We start from the raw sequence: 22,411 nt of genomic DNA on the forward strand, positions 1-22,411 counted from the left end.
GTTCATGCACTGGGATGGGAGAAGGATTCCGCTCCAGTGAGAGACCTCTTTTGGGAAGGCCTGAATGCAGATGTAAAAGCTGAGATTGCAAGGGGGGAGAGACCACAGAGCACTCAGCAGGTGGTCCAGAGGGCGCTAGAGGTTGGAGTGCGCCTGGAGGAACGTCCTTGGAACAGAGAAGAAGGACGTTGGGGAAGGGCGCCAGCCAGAGCACCTCCCTTCTCTCCCAGAGATGCAGCGCGTGCGCAATCCACACCCTCGCAGGGAGGGGGAGAAGAACCGATGGAGATCGGAGGTGCCAGGGCTCAGTCAGCTACCAGAGCCCTAACACCGGGAGCAGTCAAAACGAAGCCTCCTAGAGGGAACAGGAAGTGCTACATCTGCGACAGTGCTCAGCACATGGCGAAAGAGTGTCCCCAGAGGCTCCACAAGCACACTGCAGCCTCGGCAACAGTCACAGAAGCAACTCAACAGAGAACACCGCAACAGTTAAACGACGGAGTCTGGCTGGAGGAAGAGGCACTGGGGTCCAGCCAGACAAGTCAATGAAGCAATCCCCAGCAATTTTGCAGCCCACAGACCCCCTCCCACCCAAACCAGTGGTGCAGCTTACAGCGTCTCTCCAACTGCCCAATGGACGCACTCTGGAAGTGCCGATCACCATTGACTCCGGCAGCAACGCCGACTTTATAGGACTGGATTTCATTCAGCAGCACAATATACCACTACTACCAGCCACGCTGCCCCTGAAAGTTGTCACGGTGGATGGCAGAGACTTGTTAGGGGGGCAGGTGGTGCAACAAACGCAGCCAATGGTGATGCGGATTGGAAATCACCGAGAAGTCATCAGCTTCAATGTCACCCACCTGTCGGACACGCCTGTAGTCTTGGGCATGAGTTGGCTGCACAGGCACAGCCCAGCATTGGCGTGGTACCAGCGCCAACTGACCTTCGGCTCCTCCTATTGCGCGGAACATTGCATCCTTCCTAGCCCGGAAGAGGGAGGGGAAGACCCGCAGCTACAATTAGGCACGCTGCAAGCAGTGCCACGCAAGTACGCAGCGTTTTTGGAGGTTTTCTGCGAGAAGGAAGCAGACAAGCTGCCTCCCCACAGGCCCTATGACTGCAAGATTGACCTCCTGCCAGGGGCGACGCTGCCAACCGGGAAACTGTATTCAATGTCTGAAGACGAGCTGCAGGAGCTCAGGGAGTTCATAGACCTCAACTTGAAGCGCGGTTTCATCCGGGAGTCGAAGGCAGTGGGGGGCAGTCCGGTATTCTTTGTGAAGAAAAAGGACACGCCCCAAAAGAGGCTTGTAGTGGATTTCAGGCTCTTAAATTCCAAGACCAAGCCCACGGCCTTTCCCATGCCCAAAATAGATGACCTGCTAGCAACGGTGAGGAAGGGACGCGTTTTCACAAAGTTGGATCTGCGAGGGGCGTACAACCTGATTCGCATACGGGAGGGAGACGAGTGGAAGACTGCCATGTTCACGCCCCTGGGCACTTATGAATACAGAGTTATGCCTTTTGGATTACAAAATGGCTCTCACTGTTTTCAAGCCTTCATGCATCACGTCCTGGCGGGTCTCCTCTACAAGAAATGCGTCTGCTTCTTGGACGACATCCTGATATTCTCAGAATCAGAGGAGACCCACGAGAGAGACGTCAAGGAGGTTCTGCAGAGACTGCAGGAGCATCGGCTGTACGCCAAGCTGGAAAAGTGCCAGTTCGACAGGAAGGAGGTGGATTTCCTGGGCTACAAGTTGTCGGACAAGGGGCTCGCCATGGACAGCGCCAAGGTTCGCGCAGTGTTGGACTGGAAGAGCCCGCGCAATCGGAAGGAGGTCCAGCGGTTTGTGGGTTTCGCCAACTTTTACCGCAAGTTCATCAAGGGGTTCGCGATGCAGACAGCGGCCATTACCGACACGCTCAGCTCCAAGAAGAAGAAGTTCATCTGGACGGAGCAAGCGGAGCAGTCCTTCCAGAACCTTAAGCGTCTCTTCTCGTCCGAAGAGCAGCTACTACATGTGAATCCCGGCAGACCGATGAGAGTTGAAACGGACGCCTCAGACAGAGCCGTGGGCGCAGTACTGTTGCAGCAGGACCCGCATGGGGACTGGAGACCGTGTGCCTTCTACTCTAGGAAGCTCAGCAAGTCAGAGCAGAACTACACCATCTGGGACAGGGAGTTGCTGGCCATTCATGCAGCATTCAAGGCGTGGCGGCACTTCCTCATCGGAGCCAAACACACAGTGCAGGTTCGCACGGATCATAAGAACCTGGAGTACTGGCGCACGGCAAGGTTCCTGAACCAGCGGCACATCAGATGGGCGGAGTTCTTTGCGGATTTCGACTTCAGGATAGAGTACATCCCAGGTGACAACAACATTATGGCAGATGCACTGTCCAGAAAGCCGCAATACCTCGAAGAGGCGGCACCAGCAGCGGCCAAGCACATTTTCGCACCGAAAGCGTGGGCGTGCGCTTCAGCAACCGTGGACCTGGATGCGGTCCGTCGAGCGCTGCAGGAGGACCCCTTCGCACAGGCCAAGATGGAGGAGGTGCACAAGGGCACGGTGAAGGACGACGAGTTCCAAATACGTGATGGATTGCTCATCCGCAGAGGGGCACTCTATGTACCGGGAGACGACCTCCGCGCAAAAGTACTGCAGCAGTTGCACGACGCACCCACCGCCGGGCACTTTGGCAAAGAGAAGACGGCAGAATTAGTTGCCAGAGATTTTTGGTGGCCCAAGATGCGGGGGGAAGTCGCGGAGTACGTCTCGAGGTGCGACACCTGCCAAAGGGCCAAGTCAGTGCACAGACCTCCGGCGGGACTGCTCGAACTGCTGCAGACACCGAGCGAACCGTGGGAGAGGGTGGCCCTGGACTTTGTCACGGATTTACCCAGCTCGAGGGGTAAAACGGCAGTGCTAGTGGTGGTGGACATGTTCACCAAAATGGCCCACTTCATTCCGTGCGCGAAGGTGGCCACGGCGGAACAGACCGCCAAACTGTTCATAGACCACGTCTTCAGGGTGCACGGTCTGCCACGGTCGATCTTGTCCGACAGGGGGCGTCAGTTCATCTCGAACTTCTGGCAGAAGCTGATGGGTTTCCTGAACGTCAAGATCAACCTAGCGTCGGCGAGACACCCGCAGACCAACGGACAAGCGGAGCGCGTCAACGCCATCATGCAGCAGTACCTGAGATGCTATGCAAATCAGCAGCCGGCAACATGGGTGGACTACCTGCCGCTCGCTGAGTTCGCCTACAACAACACGAAGCACGTGTCCACGGGGGTGACACCGTTCTTCGCCAACAACGGGAGGCATCCCAGAACCTTCCCGGGATTAGAGAGACTGGGGGAGGGGGAGCCACAGGCAGCGGAAGTCTTAGCGTCAGAATTGCAGGAAGTTCACGAACAGCTTAGGAGGCAGTTAGAACTTGCAAAGCACGCATACAAACTGCAGGCTGACAAGCACAGAAGGGTTGGGGAGGACATACAGGTGGGAGACTGGGTGTGGTTAGCGGCCCAAGCAGTGCCGACCAGATCATTAGCGAAGAAGAAACTCGGACATAAGCAGATAGGACCTTACCAAGTTGAGGCACAGATCAATCCAGTGGCCTTCCGGTTGACACTTCCGGAGCGATCCAGAATGCACCCAGTGTTCCATAGGTCAGTGCTCATGCCCTACAAAGCACCTCACCGATTTCAGGCGCAGGGCACGGCACCAGACCAGTATAGGGAGACGCCCCCAAAGAGGGAGTCGCCAAGAGGGGAGCCCATCAACCAGGTCACAGAGATTTTAGACTCAAGATGGGGGGAAGAGGGAGTAGAATATTTTCTCGCCAGTGAAGGTACCCCGGCCAGCGCCAACCGTTGGGTGCCGGACTATGCCCTGGACGAGCCGCTTCTCAAGGAGGAGTTTCATGCCTTGTTCCCACACAGGCCCATGCCAGCCGAGTATTTCGAAGACTGGCTTTTCACACCCACGCTTTCAACCAGCACATTCCAGGGGTTCACCTCGGACGAAGAACCGGCAATGGAAACACGTTCCCCGGAGGGATCGCCCTCGGGGTTTGCCTCAGACCGCTCGTTTTGGTGGGACGATCGACCAGAGGAGCGGTGGAGCAGGAGGTGGCTGGGGGGTCCTGGGCAGGCAACGGACCCAGAGGTGACAGCGGGAGAGATGGACATGGACGTGCTGGGGGAGGACGTTGGGTTCGAGCACGGTGGCACAGAGATGGAAGCAGAGGAAATCGAGGTCGGCGAGAGCACGGAGGACGAGCCGGATTTATCTGGCTGGATGCACGCCACGGGGGAGGAACTGTATCCGCCATTCACCCCCACAACGACGGAGCACCCAGCACCCACACCTGAGGAAGGGGAGGGGGGAAGGGGGGGCTTCGAGGGGGGGATGGATGTCAGGGGTTCAGGAGCAGAGGCACAGGAGAGGGAGGAAATGGAGAGCGAAGGGGAGGAGTCCGAAGGAAATGTCAGCTATGACAGCGATCCGAGGTCTCTGAGTCTGTCCAGTGAATCAGAGGATTCACAAAAAGGGGCTCCCATGGTCAGGGCAAGGGGAGTACCCAGAGGGGACTCAGAGAGCAGCAGCTGGAAATCTGGACCAGCGTCCACACCAGAGGGAAGTAGGGGGGAGGAGTCACAGGCATCGGGATCAGGCGGCGCGCTACCAGCGGGAGAACATGAGGCAGGAGTGACCACGCCTCCATCAGGGAGCGAGGAAACGGTTAAGAGGAAGGTTAAACGCGCGCGCGCGCCAAGTTCAAATGTACAGGAAGGCGGCACAGTTGGCAGCCCGGGTAGGGAGCCAAGTCCTAAAGCCCGCCGAAGAGAGAGGGAGGAGTCAGGAGGGTCAACGTCGGCGTCATAGGAGTCCAGGAGGGAGGAGACCCCGGGGGGCAGCAGGACCCAGAGGAGAAAGGAGAGAAGGGAGAGGTGGAGTAAGATTAGAGTCTTAAACTGGTGCACAGGGGGCGGAGATTCAGACGGAGCTTCGCCGGTCTAAACTCCAGACGTAGAGCTGGGGCGCTGAGGCTTGGAAATGGAAACTATTCTTCAATAAAGACTTTGGTACTTTACTACCGGCTAGCGTTGGTCCTTTGTGAGCTGGGACCAGGAGCCAGCTCTGACAGTTGTATTTCAATCAATTATTTTGTATTTGGTGTTAGCCACCCTGAGCCCAGTCTTGGCTGGGGAGGGCGGGGTATAAATAAAAATTATCATTATCATCATCATTATTATTACTGCTGCAATGGGAAGGTAAACAGCATTTCCATGCACTCTGGTTTCTGTCACTGTGTCCCATTGCACCAAAAGCGGTTCAGTCCTGCTGGCCACATGACCCGGAAAGCTTTCTGTGGACAAACGCCGGCTCCCTCTGCCTGAAAGTGGAGATGAGCGCCGCAACGCCATAGTTGCCTTTGACTGGACTTAACCGTCCAGGGGTCCTTTACCTTTACCTACCTGCTAGTTTTCCAGCATCACAGCACGCATGGCTAAACCTTTGCCGTACTCCGCTCCTCTTCTTCATTAGTAAAAGGTAAAGGGACCCCTGACTATGACTCTGGGTTGCGGCAGTCATCTCGCTTTATTGGCCAAGGGAGCCGGCATACAGCTTCCGGGTCATGTGGTCAGCATGACTAAGCCACTTCTGGCAAACCAGAGCAGCACACGGAAATGCTGTTTACCTTCCTGCCGGAGCGGTACCTATTTATCTACTTGCACTTTGACCTGCTTTCAAACTGCTAGTTTGGCAGGAGCAGGCACCGAGCAATGGGAACTCACCTTGTCGTGGGGATTCGAACCACCAACCTTCTGATCGGCAAGTCCTAAACTCTGTGGTTTAACCCACAGCGCCACCCACGTCCCTTCTTCTTCATTAGCCTGCACTTAAACACAGGTCAGGTGGCCCTGCCAATCTGGCAAACTGCTGATTATGTTAAAATCATGAAGTTGTAACGTCAGGAGACTGTTGTTTCCAATTGCTTTCTCAATCTGTTTCTTGGAATGACTTCTAAAGAGCCGAACAATGAGGGCGAGTCAAAGGAGATTATCCTTCCACACGTATGAAGAGACGAGGTTTGACATTGGGCAAAGGAGCCTCGGCTGAAAGGGAAATTTCCTCCTTGCAAATTCAGCTCCTTCGGGTTTTCCCATCTCCAGTCGCTCTGGAGTAAGCTTGTCGCTTTTGAGCGCTTTGTATTAAGAGTAAAACTGAGGAAGAAAACAGAAAGCTAATGAGCTCACGGTTGCGCTGGTTTCTTATAAATAACCTCAACATGGAAGTAGCTTTGTGGACGGAATGTCTAATCTGACTACCTCCATTAATTCAATCTCAGGGGTCCCATTAAATAGGACTCCATTATGTTGCCAACAGGAAATAGAGACTCCATACATCTCATTTGCTTCAGTACCACTTGTGGTTTCTCCATCTTCCGACTTTAAAACTGTTTGCTTTTAGAAAGAATCCAAAGCAGGGCAGTGATGGATTTCTCTCTCTTTTAAATAAAATAAAATAAAGGTCTCTGGTCTCCCATTTGTCTTGGACAAAGGCTAAGTATGTTTAATGAGAACGGATCAATACATTCAAAGAAGGACACATGGTACAGTCACCTCCAGCCCTTCAGATACAGGTTTGCCCTTTGTAATGCAGGACACACAGCTACCCTGCCTGTGGTATCTAAAAAGGGCTTAAAAGCTTGCACAGGCTGGCCACATGTTACTGGGCCAAGTTCAAGGGTCAAGGCCATTAAGAACTTGGGTCCAGGATACTGTAAGGACCTCCTGCCAAACCACTGAGATCTTCAAGGGAGTCTTTGCTGGTGGTCCTCCACGTGCCTTCATAAGAACACCCTGCTTGACCAGACCAATGAACTATCTGTTCCAGCATCCTGTGGCCAACCAGATGCCCATGAAAAACCAGGGAGCAGAGCATGAGCACAAGAGCCCTGTCCCCTCCTGTGGTTTCCAGAAACTGGTTTTCAGAAGCATTGCTGCCTCCAGTTGTGGAGAACAGAGCATAGCCATTATGGTGAATAGCCGTCCGTCGGCTTCTCACCCATGAATTTGTCTAATTCTCTTTCAAAGCCATCCAAGTTGGTGGGCATCACTGCCTCCCCTGAGTTTAATAGCATGGCTTTGCACTACTTGAAGAAGTATGCTCTTTTTATCTGCCCCGAATCTTCCAACGTTCAGCTTCGTTGGAGAAAAAGAAGAAGAGGAGGAGGAGGAGGAGGAGGAGGAGGAGTTTGGATTTGATATCCCGCTTTATCACTACCCTAAGGAGTCTCAAAGTGGCTAACATTCTCCTTTCCCTTCCTCCCCCACAACAAACACTCTGTGAGGTGAGTGGGGCTGAGAGACTTCAGAGAAGAGTGACTAGCCCAAGGTCACCCAGCAGCTGCATGTGGAGGAGCGGAGATGCGAACCCGGTCCCCCAGATTAAGCCTCTCCACCTCCCAGAGGGGAGGAGTTGTGAGTGGGAGCCGTTTCCTGCCTTTAGCAGGGGGCATACCGGCCCCTGCTTTGCTGTCCCTGTTGCCGTGTGGCCATCGCCTACCCCTTCACTTTATGGGTATTCCATTAAAGGAATCCAGCGGTTGTGGATTCGGTCCGACGCCCTTGCTGGTGGCTAGGGCCATGGCACAACCCCCGGTGACATCAAGGGGAGCTTTCAGTTGTATTTGCATCAACAGGCTCCTCCTACTGGTGGTTAACCCTGGTTAGACTCACCCCTTCCTGAGGGGGTGGAGTCACGCTCCGTTGTTTTATCCAATACCTAAACCAATACCTCTCACATGCTGTAATCAATAAAGTTGTGGCCTTTTTTAGCCCATTAACCTAATATTCTGTGTCCATGTGTCTTTTGTTATCCTCAAGCGGGTGGCGGGTCCTCGAATTGCAACGAGTTTACCGCTCTTAACCACTACACCACACTGGCTCTCCACAATGGAGGTTGTGAAAGAAGGAGAAAAACTTCCCCCTCTCCACTTTCTCCATGCCTTGCATGATTTTTAGAAACTTCTATCATGTCCCCTCTTACTTGCCTTTTCTCCAAATTATTTGCCCTGTGGGCCCAGTTTTGTGGGACTCCCAGTTGAGATCAGACAGGCACTCCTTCCCCACTGAATTTCAGGCACCCAGTGAAGGTCTCTCTATTTCAGAAGGCATTCTGTGTAAGTTCTGTTAGGCCTGTTTTATGTTGTTAACTTTAGCTTTTATTGTTTTAAACACCATATTATTTGACTGATGCTCTGGAATCTGCCTTGTGATCATTGACAGTCAAAAGCAACCAATAAATATTGGAAATAAATAAAGTAAACAAACTGACTCCAAAAGTCTCCAAGTCTGCTTTTCAGAGAACCAGGGAATCGATACAAACCACAGGATATTTTTGTGGGACTTTTAATAATAACCAATACCATTGCTTGGAAAAGCAAGCTAGTTTTATGTTTTGACTCATCTGCATGTGTGACAGGACAAGAAGGGAGCAACTAACCTGTGATTTTTGCAAATGCCTTCCCCTCCGTTGGTTAAAGACTTTGAGATCGTGGGCATGAGTGAATGGCAACCTTTGAAAACATGAAAGCAAAGAACAGTTTTGAAAGGGATTTCGGGGGGAAAACAACAAAGATACACTTCTTTTTAATTTGAGCCTGATCTCCCGTGTTCCTTTGTAAGTTCTAAAAAGAACTATAATTGGCTTTGATAAATCTGCCTCAAAACAAGCCGGAACCCAGATGCCTCATCATTAAAACACTTGGAAGATTAAGTGGTTTTTATTTTTTTGGTTAAGTTTTAATTTAATTCAAAGGCTTATTCATTCATTCTGTACTTAAGACCTAGTTGTTCAGTATGGGAAACGCTTTATGGAATTGCACACAGAGCCTGGTACAAAACAGTGAAATTCATCCTGCAGTTTTCAGTGGCGGCTTCCTCTTTTAAACAAACAAGGGTGGTGCATAGAAAGCAGCCTTATACTGTCAGACTATTGGAGGTTCTAAGTTCAGGATTGTCCACACTGATCAGAAGGAGCTTTCCAGGGTTTCAGAAAGGGGACATTCCCAGCAATCCTTGGGAGATGGCAGGGCTTGAACCGGGGAACTTTGGCATGCAGAGCAGATGGTCTGCCACTGAGCTATGGCTCTTCTGAGTAGACATGACTGGGATTCTAGGCAGTGGGAGAGGCCAGGCTAGGCAGAACAATCCATGTTGAAGGAGGGATAGAAGAAACCTAGGGAAGAAGTTGCCTTATACCAGGTCAGCCATTGGTCCATCTAGCTCAACATGGTCTACACTGATTGACAGTGGCACTCCAGGATCTAAGACAGAAGTCTTTCCCAGTCCTGAGGTCCAGCACCGAGGGCCTTCTGGCGGTTCCCTCACTGCGATAAGCAAAGCTACAGGGAACCAGGCAGAGGGCCTTTTCAGTAATGGCACCTACTCTGTGGAACGCCCTCCCATCAGATGTCAAAGAGATAAACAACTACCTGACATTTAGAAGGCATCTGAAGGCAGCCCTGTTCAGGGAAGTTTTTAATGTGTGACATTTTAATGTATTTTTAATCTTTGTTGGAAGTCGCCCAGAGTGGCTGGGGAAGCCCAAGCAGATGGGCGGTGTACAAATAATAAATTATTATTGTTATTATTATTATTTCTAACTGGAGACACCAGGGATTGAACCCAAGACCATCTGCATGCAAGTTTATGACTGAGGTACAGCCCTTCCCCAAGGGAGTCTATCCCTTAAGGCAGTAGAAATGCATCTGAGCAGTCTGCAAATGGCTCCAAGGCTAAAGTGGGGGAAGGATAAGAATGGAGGTTGCTTTGTAACTTGCCCTGTAGCATCTTCCCTCCTTCTTGTCTATCAGTCACAGAGTCATTGAACTGTAGAGTTGGAAGGGACCATGAGGATCATCTAGTTCTAGGGACATGGGTGGCGCTGTGGTCTAAACCACTGAGCCTCTTGGGCTTGCCAGTCAGAAGGTCGCCGGTTCAAATCCACTTGATGGGGTGAGCTCCCGTTGCTCTGTCCCAGCTTCTGCCAACCTAGCAGTTCGAAAGCGCACCAGTGCAAGTAGATAAATAGGTACCACTGTGGCGGGAAGGTAAATGGCATTTCCGTGTGCTCTGGTTTCCGTCACAGTATTCTGATGTGCCAGAAGAGGTTTGGTCATGCTGGCCACATGACCCAGAAAGCTAGCTGTGGGCAAACGCCAGCTCCCTTGGCCTGAAAGCGGGATGAGCGCTGCAACCACATAGTCACCTTTGACTGGATTTAACCGTCCAGAGGTCCTTTACTTTTACCTCTAGTTCAACCCCCTGAAATGAGGGGAGCTTTTGCGCAACATGGGACTCAAACCCACAGCCCAGAGATTCAGAGTCTGATGCTCTACCAACTGAGCTGTCCCAGTATCATGTCCCTATACTATGGTTTTCCAAGCACTCTTCCTATCAACTCATTGTATGCTTCTTACCAGACATTAACCATGTGTCAAATTTATGCAAAGCCTCACATTCAAATTGCATAGGATGGGCGCTCCTACAGATTTGGGCAGATTGCTGAAACTTGGCTTCATTTGTATAGATACATTGAGAAAATTTTTGCCCGAGTGCAGTTACTATGGGATGGATTAGAAATTTGGTTCAGTGTGCATTTTAATGTGATCCTGCCTAATTCATTCTTTCTGAAAATATATGCAAATAGTGATCCTTCAAAAGTCACACTTTTCTCAGTCTTTCAATGTATTTTTTTAAAAAAAATAAAAGTGCATTAAAAATAAAAGGAGCATTAAAATGTATGTACTAGTGAAAACAATAGTAAACATGCATTATATTAGGGGAAATGGCTTGCAAAAATACGTATATAATAGGCAAAACTGCATCAAAAATGAGTATATTAAGAGAAACATGCACTAAAATGCTGCTGGCTTTTCATGACGACTTTCTTTAAAAAATATAAATTGCAAATTGATGCTGAAGTGTGACAAACCAACTCTACCATTCTATGACTTGAAAAAGAAGGAGCCGTGAGAAACTGAAATAGAAAGATCCATCCATCCCTAGTTACAACCAGAGCAAGCCTACGTACTTTTTCAGGCCAGCCTACACTGGACCCAAAGAAAACTCCTGGTCTTTTTTGACATCAGACTGCACCATCAGGGACTAATAGCTTTAGGAGGCAAGGGTTCTATAATCCACTCTGAGCCAGATTAGAAGCATTTGCCTGAAGGAAAACTGGCTTGAGTTCCTTAACTAGCCTTACTGCAGGCACTTGGGAGGCCCAGCTGAGGACAAGATCCTCAGGCCTGACAAGCTGCCTTTTAAGAACTTCTTTATTCCAGAGTATCACGAATCCAGTGGTGATAATAAGAGACAGCCAGACTTATTTCTGAACACAGTGCCTCCATAGATCTCTATAGGGTCGTGCTTGCAGACACAAGTTATTTCAGCTTAGCAAATTCCTTAACAGTGCTTTAAAGGAAAAAAACTATTTCTGATCTGTTCTCCCCAGGGTCCTTTTCTCACTTTGCATTTTCTACTTTGGGGTGGATAGCAGAGAACAAACTGCTAGGCATGCCTTGCTGAACGGTGGAGAAGGGACAGCACAAATCTTTCCAGCTTGCCCACCAATAAAAATATAAAAGGCTGCATTTGAAGCACCGAAGAGACCTTCTCTGGGGCGCAAGCCATGGCAATGTGTCTGGAGGTCCTGGGCTGCCCAGATGACAAGACCCTCCTCTTTGCCTTGCTGATGTGGTCCAAAGGAAATCAGAGCAATGCATTTTGCACCAGCTTGGCTGCAAAGGTTGCTGGAAGAAAATGTACAAGGTGCCATCCAATTGTCTTAGGGACTCCACTCTGGATTTGTATAGAGTTTACTCCTGAGCCTTGCCTTCTCCCGATTGCCATTCTAGAAAAACCAAAGGTGTACATATTTTGTGGTCTGGTACAGAGTCACTCACAGGGACGCGGGTGGTGCTGTGGTCTAAACCACAGAGCCTAGGACTTGCCGATCAGAAGGTCAGCGGTTCGAATCCCCGCGACGGGGTGAGCTCCCGTTGCTCGGTCCCTGCTCCTGCCAACCTAGCAGTTCGAAAGCACATCAAGTGCAAGTAGATAAATAGGTACCGCTCCGGCAGGAAGGTAAACAGCATTTCCATGAGCTGCTCTGGTTCGCCATGCTGGCCACATGGCCCAGAAGATATCTGTGGACAAACGCTGGCTCCCTCGGCCTATAGAGCGAGATGAGCGCCGCAACCCCAGAGTCGTCCACGACTTGGCCTAATGGTCAGGGGTAGCTTTACCTTTACCGTACACAATCACTAAACACTTAGGCTTTATTTAACTACTTTGGTTAATAGCCTGCCAATAAGTTGCAGGCCTGCTGTAAACTTTTCCCCAAACATTGTACAAATGAAAAAAGAGCATGTGCATTTTTTACGGGTGTCAAGAGAAAACATATCCCAGCTATTCTTGCCCACCTAATTGCTTGTTGCGTTCAAAGAAGGTGCACACAGCAATTGTGATTGCTTTTGGGAAACTGTGGGGGACCAACAGCAAACAGTATAAATCAGGCATGGCCAAACTTGACCCTCCAGATGTTTTGTGACTACAATTCCCATCCTCCCTGACCACTGGTCCTGTTAGCTAGGGATGATGGGAGTTGTAGTCCCAAAACATCTGGAGGGCCAAGTTTGGCCATGCCTGGTGTAAATGAAGGCATAGAGGCTTAAACACTCATGTTTATTAGCTCGCTTCTGCATCTATTTGGATGTGTGTCTGTCCACACTTCACACGTATGCACAGCTGCCATAAATACAATCATTTTGTACAGCCTGGAACTGCTTTGCGTATATTGAAGTGCTGCAGCAAATCAGCTTATATTCCTTCAGAGAATTAGGGCTGCCTTAAGCTTTGCCTCCCACATAGTTTAAAAGCTACTGACATAGGTTGAGTTGTGGTCTAAACATGTGGAATGGTCAACCACAAATACTTCAGCGGTCAAAGCTCCATTGGTGCTGGTGTACTAAGGTTGTATGATGGGGACAGGGAACCTGTGGCTCATCAGATGTTGCTGCTGTCTCCAACCTCCATCACTTCTGATCTTGGACATGCAGTTTGGGCTGATGGAAATTGGCTTCCCAACAAGACCTGGAGAACCACAGGTCCCTCCTGCCTGGTCTATGACCTTAGAATGGTCCTCACAGGAGATGTGGGGCTCCAATCCTGTGTGGTTACCTGGGGCCTAAGCTCCACTGAACTCAACAGGACTTACTTTTGAGTAGACTGCGCTGCTAAAACATTCCGTTACATGGATTCCCCGTATGAGGAAAGACTTTTCAGCACTAACCACAGACGAACATCTAAAGTGGTTCTTAAAACTTGAGATTTGTGAGCCGCTAGGAGGTTGCAATCATTAGGGCTGTCACCAAATTGCATACATTTGCATGATTAAAATAATCATTCTAATTATTTTTCGCGTCTGGATGATGCATGTGCGTGTTGCAGCCGACACATTATAGGAGGCGTATTTCCCCCTTCTATGTGAGAAAAGAGTAAAGGACTCTTTTAATAACTGCTTGCATTAAAAATACAAGCACGTTGCAGCCTGAGTAATCGAGGAATCTGTTGGGTGATTCCCCCCCCCCTTTTTAAAGAAATCAATTAAATGTTACAGGCCTATTAATTATTATTTAAATTGTACCATCAAGGTGCATGCTATTTAGAGCAATGGAGGAAAAATGTATCTGCCCCAAGGAGCTTACAATTTAAAATTCAAACGCTGGAGAGGTCATTCAAAAAAGCAAAGGGCAAATAGAAGGGTAATGTGCATCCTATTCAAGTTAAGCACACTTAGGCCTAGCTTCAAAACACCAATGCAAGGCTACAGCTGGAGACACGATTCTGACACTGTGGAAACATCACCCCTACAATGAATGAGATGCTAAAATCAGCAAGAGGCATGGGCAGTTCCCATACTTTTTTCTTCATACTTTTCTTCTCCAGAAAGCTGTTCCTGAGGGCTGGAAAATCCTCAAGATTGCTTGCACCCACTGGATTAATGGCGTCAAATAATTATCACTCTCTGCTATGCCACCGTGCTTTCGTTCTGGCTGCCCTGAAGCAGCTTAGCACAACCAAGTGGATTGGGGTATGTGTGTGTGTGTGTGTCCCCTTTACAACATGGAGGGCAGAAGGGTGGTGGCGTGGCTGACTCAAAAGTAAAAGGGGTAGAATCTGATGCAGGAAGGTGGACTGTTGCAAAGTCTACTCTGCACCCCTGGAGTCCAACTATGAATAGTATGTTGTGTAGAAGTTGCAATTCACCCTTTCAATTTCAGATTTAAGAAATTAACGCTGACATGTTGTCTGCTGTGCCAAAAATAGCAAAGGGCCTGCCAAGAAGGTCTGCATTATGGGGAAGAGAAATACAGTGGTACCTCGGTTTACATACGCTTCAGGTTACAGACGCTTCAGGTTACAGACTCCGCTAACCCAGAAATAGTACCTCGGGTTAAGAACTTTGCTTCAGGATGAGGACAGAAATCGTGCTCTGGTGGCGCGGCGGCAGCAGGAGGCCCCATTAGCTAAAGTGGTGCTTCAGGTTAAGAACAGTTTCAGGTTACGAACGGACCTCCAGAACAAATTAAGTTCTTAACCCGAGGTACCACTGTATCGGAACTGGCTTCAGAGAATAAAAAGCGGAATGGGCAGTGGAGGAGCCACAGTGAAACTAGGCAACTTTGCTGACGTGGCAAGAGGGTGGAACGAGAAGGAAGAAGATTGGCAGAGGAGTTTGGCAAATGGACATGACAGCTTGCAGGAAGAGTAAGGCACGTTATGGCACGAGTGAGGTCTGCTGCTGAATGAGAGAGCAGGAAGAAAGCCTATGCATGTGAATTGCAGTTATGCAGGCTTAGCGTGTGGCAGAGACTTCTCGCAAACTGCTCACCTTGAGTTAGGAACTGTCATGTGCTTATGTTTTGCAGGGGGCAGCATGCACTCATATGTCGGGCACATTTTGCATGCGTAATGCGGAAATCAGAAGAATTTTAGGTCGCCTGGCTGCAAGGAAATCAGGTGTGGCTCCCCCTCCCGTTCCAAAATCCTTCTCCCTTAGCCAGCTTGTGCTCTGGGCATGTATGTTTACATTTAGACAAGTGTTTCTGCAACATTCTTCCGTTTTCTTGTCTGAGCAGCAGCTGCTGCGTGAACACACACACAGAGCTGATAAGCCCTTTTTAGTAATGGGCTAGTTTGAAAGAGACTCCCCCAAGCTTTCTCTCACACTGTGCAAAAGCTTACAAGCGTCTGATAAAGAATCAATATTTCTTTGCGCGGGACAATGAAACGGAAAAAAATCTTTTATTAATGTCTTCACAAAGTTACAGCGGTAAATGAATAAACATTATTATAGAGTTAAAACTGAGGTCTGAAAAACTATACATCTTGTCAGGTCTAGGGTACAGCAGGTAGCATTAAAGTCAAAGTGGAATTTCAAAGAGCTGCTGGCTATTGTTTCTGAGGCACGTCGGTGAGGGGGGTGTTTCGAATCTGTCCGTAAGAGCGTGCAAAGTCCCTGGAAAACAGCAGAACAAAAGACACACATATGTATATATTCTTGGAACCAATAATTATTGGCGACGCTCTGGGGACGATCACGTTGCAGGTGGCGGAAAGCACCAATTAGAAATGTTACTGATTTATGCGGGGAAACCTTTTATATCCGAGAACAAAACAACTGAGTGGGTGTCCTGTTAAGCAGAGATGACCAATCGCAAAGGGCAGGCTAAAGATAAATTTCGAGAAGAACAACACACCCTTTTCACACCCCGCTTGGGAGATGAAAACTAGCAGCGATATCCCACAGACAGGCCTATCTTTGCTCCGGCTGTCACACATTCAGCTGTGGCATAAATCAGCACATGCAAAACCTACAAATGCTACAGAGAGGTGTTTAACAGCCATCAGCTCAGGTCTGACCTGCATATGAAACAGGATGAAGTGGCGGAGGGGAACCTTTCACTTTGGGTTGCAGGTGACATTTTTCCTTGCCTCCTTGTGTAAACTAATTCCCTGGACCCGTAAGAAAAACAAAGGTCTAGCAGCTCAGGAAGAAAGCTCAGCGGGGTTTGAGATGTACAAGTTTTCTACTTGCAGTGAGACATCATTCTGTGCACAGAAAGTGTCTGAGCGCTTTTAGGAAAAGCAAATCTTAATGTTCAAGAAGCAGTGTTAATGCCTTTGAGACACAGACACCTGGGAATTAAAGACCCGGTTCTTACTGAGGTTGTGGGAAGTGGTGCAGCCCAGGAACCAATCCCATGCGAGCCAGGCTTTGGGGCAAAGACTGCAATGACCAGGAACCTGTAACTGGATGGATAAAAACCTGAGCATCTCCAGACGTTGCTAAACTCCAGCTCCCATCGGCCCCAAGTCCCAGCATCACCAATGGATGAGGGGAGATTCACTCAGCAACATCTGGAGGGCCCATAGTTCTTCTAGAGGTTTGTCGTTACTAGAAAATAGGATGCTGGACTTGAATCAGGGTGGGCAAGGCAATTATTGTGTTCCAGCAATTATGTGTTGACTGAACAAAGTCCTGGAGCATTAAACTTAGACCTGGATTGGCTTTCTGTTGTGCCAAAACAGAATAATTGTTTTCACATGCTCCTTTCAAACTCTTAAGTTTCAAAGAGTTGCTATATTCCTGTTTTGAGGAAATGGAGATTTGCTGAACAGAGTCTGATCTTCTGACTGTTTCCATCACAAGTGATGCTATAAGATCTTGTTTGGGGTGTACAAATACACAAAAAATCTTTTTCAAGGAAGAAGGAAAAGAAACCTGCTTTCTTTAATGCTAGACTTTTCCCCACAAGAGAGTTTGCTTATATTTAAAGTTTGCTTATATGTAAATCTTCCACACACTTAAAGATTCAGAAACAGATCAAACCCTGCAAGACTAAAAAACTTTTATTAGGTTGGGGAGAAATGTCTGGTTCAAGTGATTGCCAGCATTTTTAAGGTTATGGGGGTGAATTTAGGCCAAGTTATCACATGCTTGCATTATTTCATGTCTTCAACCTCAAGTGATGGCTTTCATGTGCAAACAGCCATCCCAGGTGAAACACCAAATGCCAAGTTGTCTTATCACTTTGCTTCTTCTTTAAATATCTATAGGGCTGTCATGAGGAAGGAGGAGCAAACTTCTTGTCCCCTGTTCCAGAGGCTCCGGAGACCAATGACTTCTGGTTACAAGAAAGGAGATTCTGTCTCAACATCAGGAAGAACTGTCTGACAGTAAGAGCTGTTCAACAGTGGAACAGACTCCCCGAAGAGGAGGACTCTCCCTTCCTAGAGGTTTTTAAGCAGAAGGTGGATAGCCATCTGTCATGTATGATCTAGCTGAGCTTCCTGCATTGCAGGGGGTCAGACTAGATACTACAATTCAAACAGACACAAAGACAGTTCACATGTTCTACAGTGATACCTTGGGTTACATACACTTCAGGTTACATAAGCTTCAGGTTACAGACTCCGCTAACCCAGAAATAGTACCTTGGGTTAAGAACTTTGCTTCAGGATGAGAACAGAAATTGTGCTCCGGCGGTGCGGCGGCAGCAGCAGGAGGCCCCATTAGCTAAAGTGGTGCTTCAGGTTAAGAACAGTTTCAGGTTAAGAACGGACCTCCGGAACGAATTAAGTACTTAACCCGAGGTACCACTGTACTGCAATGAGGAAAGTAGGCATGCATGGGTGAATCCATTCTTATTCAAAGGACCCACAAGAGTCTCCTAAGTGAGATCTGAACCTTGGCTTAGAATCGTAGAATTGTAGATTTGGAAGGGACCACAAGGGTCACCCAGTCCAAACCCCCTGCAACGATGGAATATTTTGCCCAACGTGGGGCTCAAACCCAGAACTCTGAGATCAAGAGTTTCGTGCTCTCCCAACTCAGCTTCTTAGGATGTTTCCACACAGCCATGCTCCCTGGGGATTAGTCTGCTTTGACTATTAAAAAAGGGGTTGCAGACGACTCTGGGGTTGCGGCGCTCATCTCACTTTACTGGCCAAGGGAGCCGACATTTGTCCGCAGACAGTTTTTCCAGGTCATGTGGCTAGCATGACTAAGCCGCTTCTGGCGAAACCAGAGCAGCGCACTGAAACGCCGTTTACCTTCCCGCTGGAGCTGTACCTATTATCTACTTGCACTTTGACGTGCTTTCGAACTGCTAGGTGGGCAGGAACAGGGACCGAGCAACGGGAGCCCACCCCGTCGCGGTGATACGAACCGCCGACCTTCCGATCGGCAAGCCCTAGGCTCAGTGGTTTAGACCACAGTGCCACCCACGTCCCTGCTTTGACTATTAGACTAACACCAATCCAGGGTGTTTGGCAAAACACCACATATATTGGCTGTGCCAACTGCTGCCAGTTCAAAATGCACTAGCAGCGGTTAGCACTGCAGCTGTCTCTCCAAAGTGTCAATGGTAATACTGCCTTTCACCTATAGCTTCCAGAGAAATTCTGATGACACACATATTTACCCTGTCTTTCGTCACCTGAAGTCGGGACCCATTTTCTTATTATTTTTTGTTTTGAACTGTTCTTTTAATAGCGCGCTTTAAGGTTGTAACCCAACTCTAGGATAAAGGGTGGGAAATAAATAAATTAATAGTTCCTTTCCAGCAGATGCCCAAGGAAGAAACGGCATACGTAAAAGGAAGAGGTAGCAGAATTGATAGAAGCCACAGAACTGAGCTTTCCTTGGTGCGTAAACAGGGAGTTAGATGGCCTGGCTAGCTGGTTAACAGCAACCTATTTTTATGGAATGAGATGAGTGCATTTCTACCAAGTGTGCTTGGCTAGATAGATTGCCCAAAACAGGGGTCGGCAAATTTGTCTGACCAGTGAGCCAGACTGTTATCTCCCCTACCTGTTGGGGGCCAAATTTGACACACTGGAAGGTACCTTTTTTGCAGAGTGCTATCTGGCAGGGTGGCGCTGTGGGTTAAACCACAGAGCCTAGGGCTTGTCAATCAGCTGGTTGGCAGTTCGAAACCCCACTACGGGGTGAGCTTCCGTTGCTCAGCCCCTGCTCCTGCCAACCCAGCAGTTCGAAAGCACGTCAAGGTGCAAGTAGATAAATAGGTACCCCTCCGGCAGGAAGGTAAACGGCATTTCCGTGTGCTGCTCTGGTTCGCCAGAAGCGGCTTAGTCATGCTGGCCACATGATCCGGAAGCTGGACGCCGGCTCCCTCGGCCAGTAAAGCGAGATGAGCGCCACAACCTCAGAGTCGTCTGTGACTGGACTTAACGGTCAGGGGTCCCTTTATCTTATCTTGCGGGGTGCATTTCAGGAGCCTGGATAAGACCCAACAACCAGCTGATGGTTCTGCCTTGCATAGGGCTATGCGGGCACTGCCAGGCATCAAATCACACACTTCGTTGGCTTTCTTACCCTCCCCTCCCCAAAAGGCCGCAGGGTGGATGGGAACAATCAAAGATAAAAAACAGCTACAAACCATAAAACAAGTGTTAACACAAATAAAAAAACAGTTCCATCTGTACGGACAACTTCACAAATTCAGTTCCCACTTGCACAAATTTTGGAGGCGGAGCAATCGCTGTAACGACGGTTTGCAAACCAGCTCTAAAATGTCATGTGGTGTTTTCGTTTGCCGTTCCCTCCCAAACCATGGCTTACAATAGACTCAGGTGAAGAACGACAGTTTGGCATGTTATCCAAAACTAGGATACCAATGCCTTATCTCACCCGAGCCCTGAGTAACAGAATTTGGTATGTAGGCTTACTCCATTTCCATTGTAAGGGTGGGTAAAAAGATGCAAAACAGATTGAAATGTTGTTTACTCGTTATAGATATTTTCCCCCAGCATACCATTAATCAAGTTTAAAAATAAGCACAGGTACCTACCAATGCGTCAACAGAAACATGTTTTTAATCTTCTTGGCTTCCCCTGGCATTCAGTGTTTCCTGACAAGAGAAAAGATTTCTTTTTACTAACTAAAACACCCCACAATTCTAAAACCTAAAATAGGTAGCAGTTCATAGTTATCATTATTAAAAGACATCAAACCAACAATTACGAAAAAGCTTTAGGGGGAAAAAACACATATTTGTAATGTTTTAAGTTCTTAGTTACATTAGTTTTCCATAAATTCTAGGATTACAAGTTACTAGTTATGAGGTTTTACATTTGTTTAATAGGAAATAATTTCCTCCAATTAAACTGACCGAACTAAGGCTTTTTAGATGACTAGAACAAATTAAGCTTTTTAATATGAAATTTTAGGTGGTGATCTTAAAGCCTCCCTTTTCTATAATCTAAAATAGAACTTGCTAATTTGTACCCTTCCCTGCTTTTATTGGTTATATTAAGATAAATTAAGTGAGATTAAAATCTTATTTGATTTATTTACCTTTGCAAATGAAGACCGTTTTAAGGGTTACACATCCTCTGCCTCTGACGAAAGCGACCTCAATTAGTCAAGTCAGAAAGTCTTTAAAAGCTTTGTGTTTATTGCTTCCAGCACGGAGTGAGGTGGTCATTAAGGTACCAAAATTCTCAAAAAACAAACAAAAATTCCGAAGTTGCACTAAGTGAAGAAATGCTCAACAAGATGAAAACTAAATCACAGGTGTTTTGTTTTGTTTTAATTTTTTGTTTCAGAAAAAGCATTAACTATTTTAAACCAATAATTTGTTTTTTAAAAAATGTGGAAATCCAGCAGATCGATACCATTTGGATAACTCCTTTAAAAGCCTTTAAGTCTATATTGTGTATAGGTGAATAAATATATGTATATATCTATATATATATCTATAATATAATGAAATGCACCTTTAGGTTTATACCATTTTATTAAAAAAGCAAATAGTTGTACAGTGTTTTAGTAGGAGCAATTTAATATTGATCGTTGTTAAAAATCACTCCCTCCCTGTTTACCACTATTTATGAAGGTTTTTAAATAAATAATGCATACTCTCACACACACTGATTTTTCTTTCAAAAGTTTATTTAGTATCAAGCAAGAGTAATCTTTGCTTAACACTACAGAACATTTCAAGACTCAAGTTACAAAATACCACATTATTTGCATCTGTGATCTGCCTCCCTTTTTACGTAGGTTTGCAAAGAGAAAGACTAGCAAAATGGTTGAAAGATAAAAACTAGAAGAACTAAATTGTCGAAAACCTTTAAAATAAAAGGTTACGCTTAGGTTAAAATCATGGATTAACATATTTAATAAACCTAGCTGTTTTTAACACTAGTTAATCAAAGGTTATATTTTCTCTCTCTCTCTCTCTTTTTTGTTTGTTTTGATCACCTATCGGTTCTCCCCCCACCCCCACCCACCCGAATACAATCTGGAAATAACAAAGTTCCGCGTTTCAACGTGTCTTCCTGTCCAGGCTTTTCATTCAGCAAAAAATAGATTAAGCTCAGTCCGTCCATTCAGATTAAGCACTTTGATTTTAATAAAAAGGGATTGTTCATAGAAAAAAATTACTTTGAACAGTATACAGGACTGGTGGAGATTGGGTATTTCACAACATCAGACAGTGTAATCAGTATCTGGCATATGGCTGCTCTCTGTAGCCTCCTTTTGTTGTCCTTGCTGAAGGTGCCTTGTGTCTTGAACTGGTCCATTCTTCCTGTCCTGAAATAAGGAAGCATAAACATGGTTCAGGCTTCTCCTAAATATATCTGTGGCTTATTTTTTTTGGGGGGGGGGAGGAAAAGGGTGGCAAAGGGGCATAGCTCAGTGGCACAACTCTAGACAGGGGAGCAGGCAGAGAGGAGGAATAAACAGACAGATCTCCTGAAGGAGGGGTGCAGAAAGTAGAGCCCTCCCCCACAAAAAAAAAAAAAATCAGTATTGGGACCTGTGCTTTTAAAGTTCTTCATAAACCTTCTAGACCAGGGTTTCCCAAACTTGGGAGTCTCCAGCTTCTTTTGCACTACAATTCCCATCATCCATAGCTAGCAGGTCCAGTGGTCAGGGATGATGATGATGATGATGATGATTTATTATTTATACCCTGGCTAGGTTTCCCAAGCTGCTCTGGGCGGCTTCCAACAAAACACTAAAATACAATAACCTATTAAACATTAAAAGCTTCCCTAAACAGATGTCTTCTAAAAGTTTGGTAGTTATTTTTCTCTTTGACATCTGGTGGGAGGGCGTTCCACAGGGTGGGTGCCACTACCGAGAAGGCCCTCTACCTGGTTCCCTGTAACTTGGCTTCTCGCAATGAGGGAACCGCCAGAAGGCCCTCAGCGCTGGACCTCAGTGTCCGGGAAGAACGATGGGAGGTGGAGACACTCCTTCAGGTATACTGGACGGAGGGAATC

General features: G+C 47.5%; 1 protein-coding gene across 3 annotated transcripts in view; it reads right to left on the minus strand.

Moving 5' to 3' along the window:
- Positions 1 to 15,378: 15,378 nt before the first annotated feature.
- KHDRBS3 (KH RNA binding domain containing, signal transduction associated 3) overlaps positions 15,379 to 22,411 on the minus strand; it is a 120,315-nt gene continuing 113,282 nt past the window's right edge. For 2 of the 3 annotated variants that reach the window (XR_014513758.1, XR_014513759.1), the window contains exons 9-11: positions 21,567 to 21,716; positions 19,969 to 20,028; positions 15,379 to 15,611 (exon numbers count right to left, since the gene is read on the minus strand). Coding sequence is in view for 1 of the 3 variants with exons in the window: in XM_083450662.1 (XP_083306788.1) it covers positions 21,625 to 21,716 (92 nt within the window). In the remaining 2 variants the exon portion in view is untranslated. Of the gene's footprint in view, positions 15,612 to 19,968; positions 20,029 to 21,053; positions 21,717 to 22,411 lie in introns of those variants that run through there. The other variant, XM_083450662.1, reaches the window with a different exon arrangement.

This window comes from Podarcis tiliguerta (assembly GCF_965153285.1).
Source record: "Podarcis tiliguerta genome assembly, chromosome: 7".
Taxonomy (NCBI): Eukaryota; Metazoa; Chordata; class Lepidosauria; order Squamata; family Lacertidae; genus Podarcis; species Podarcis tiliguerta.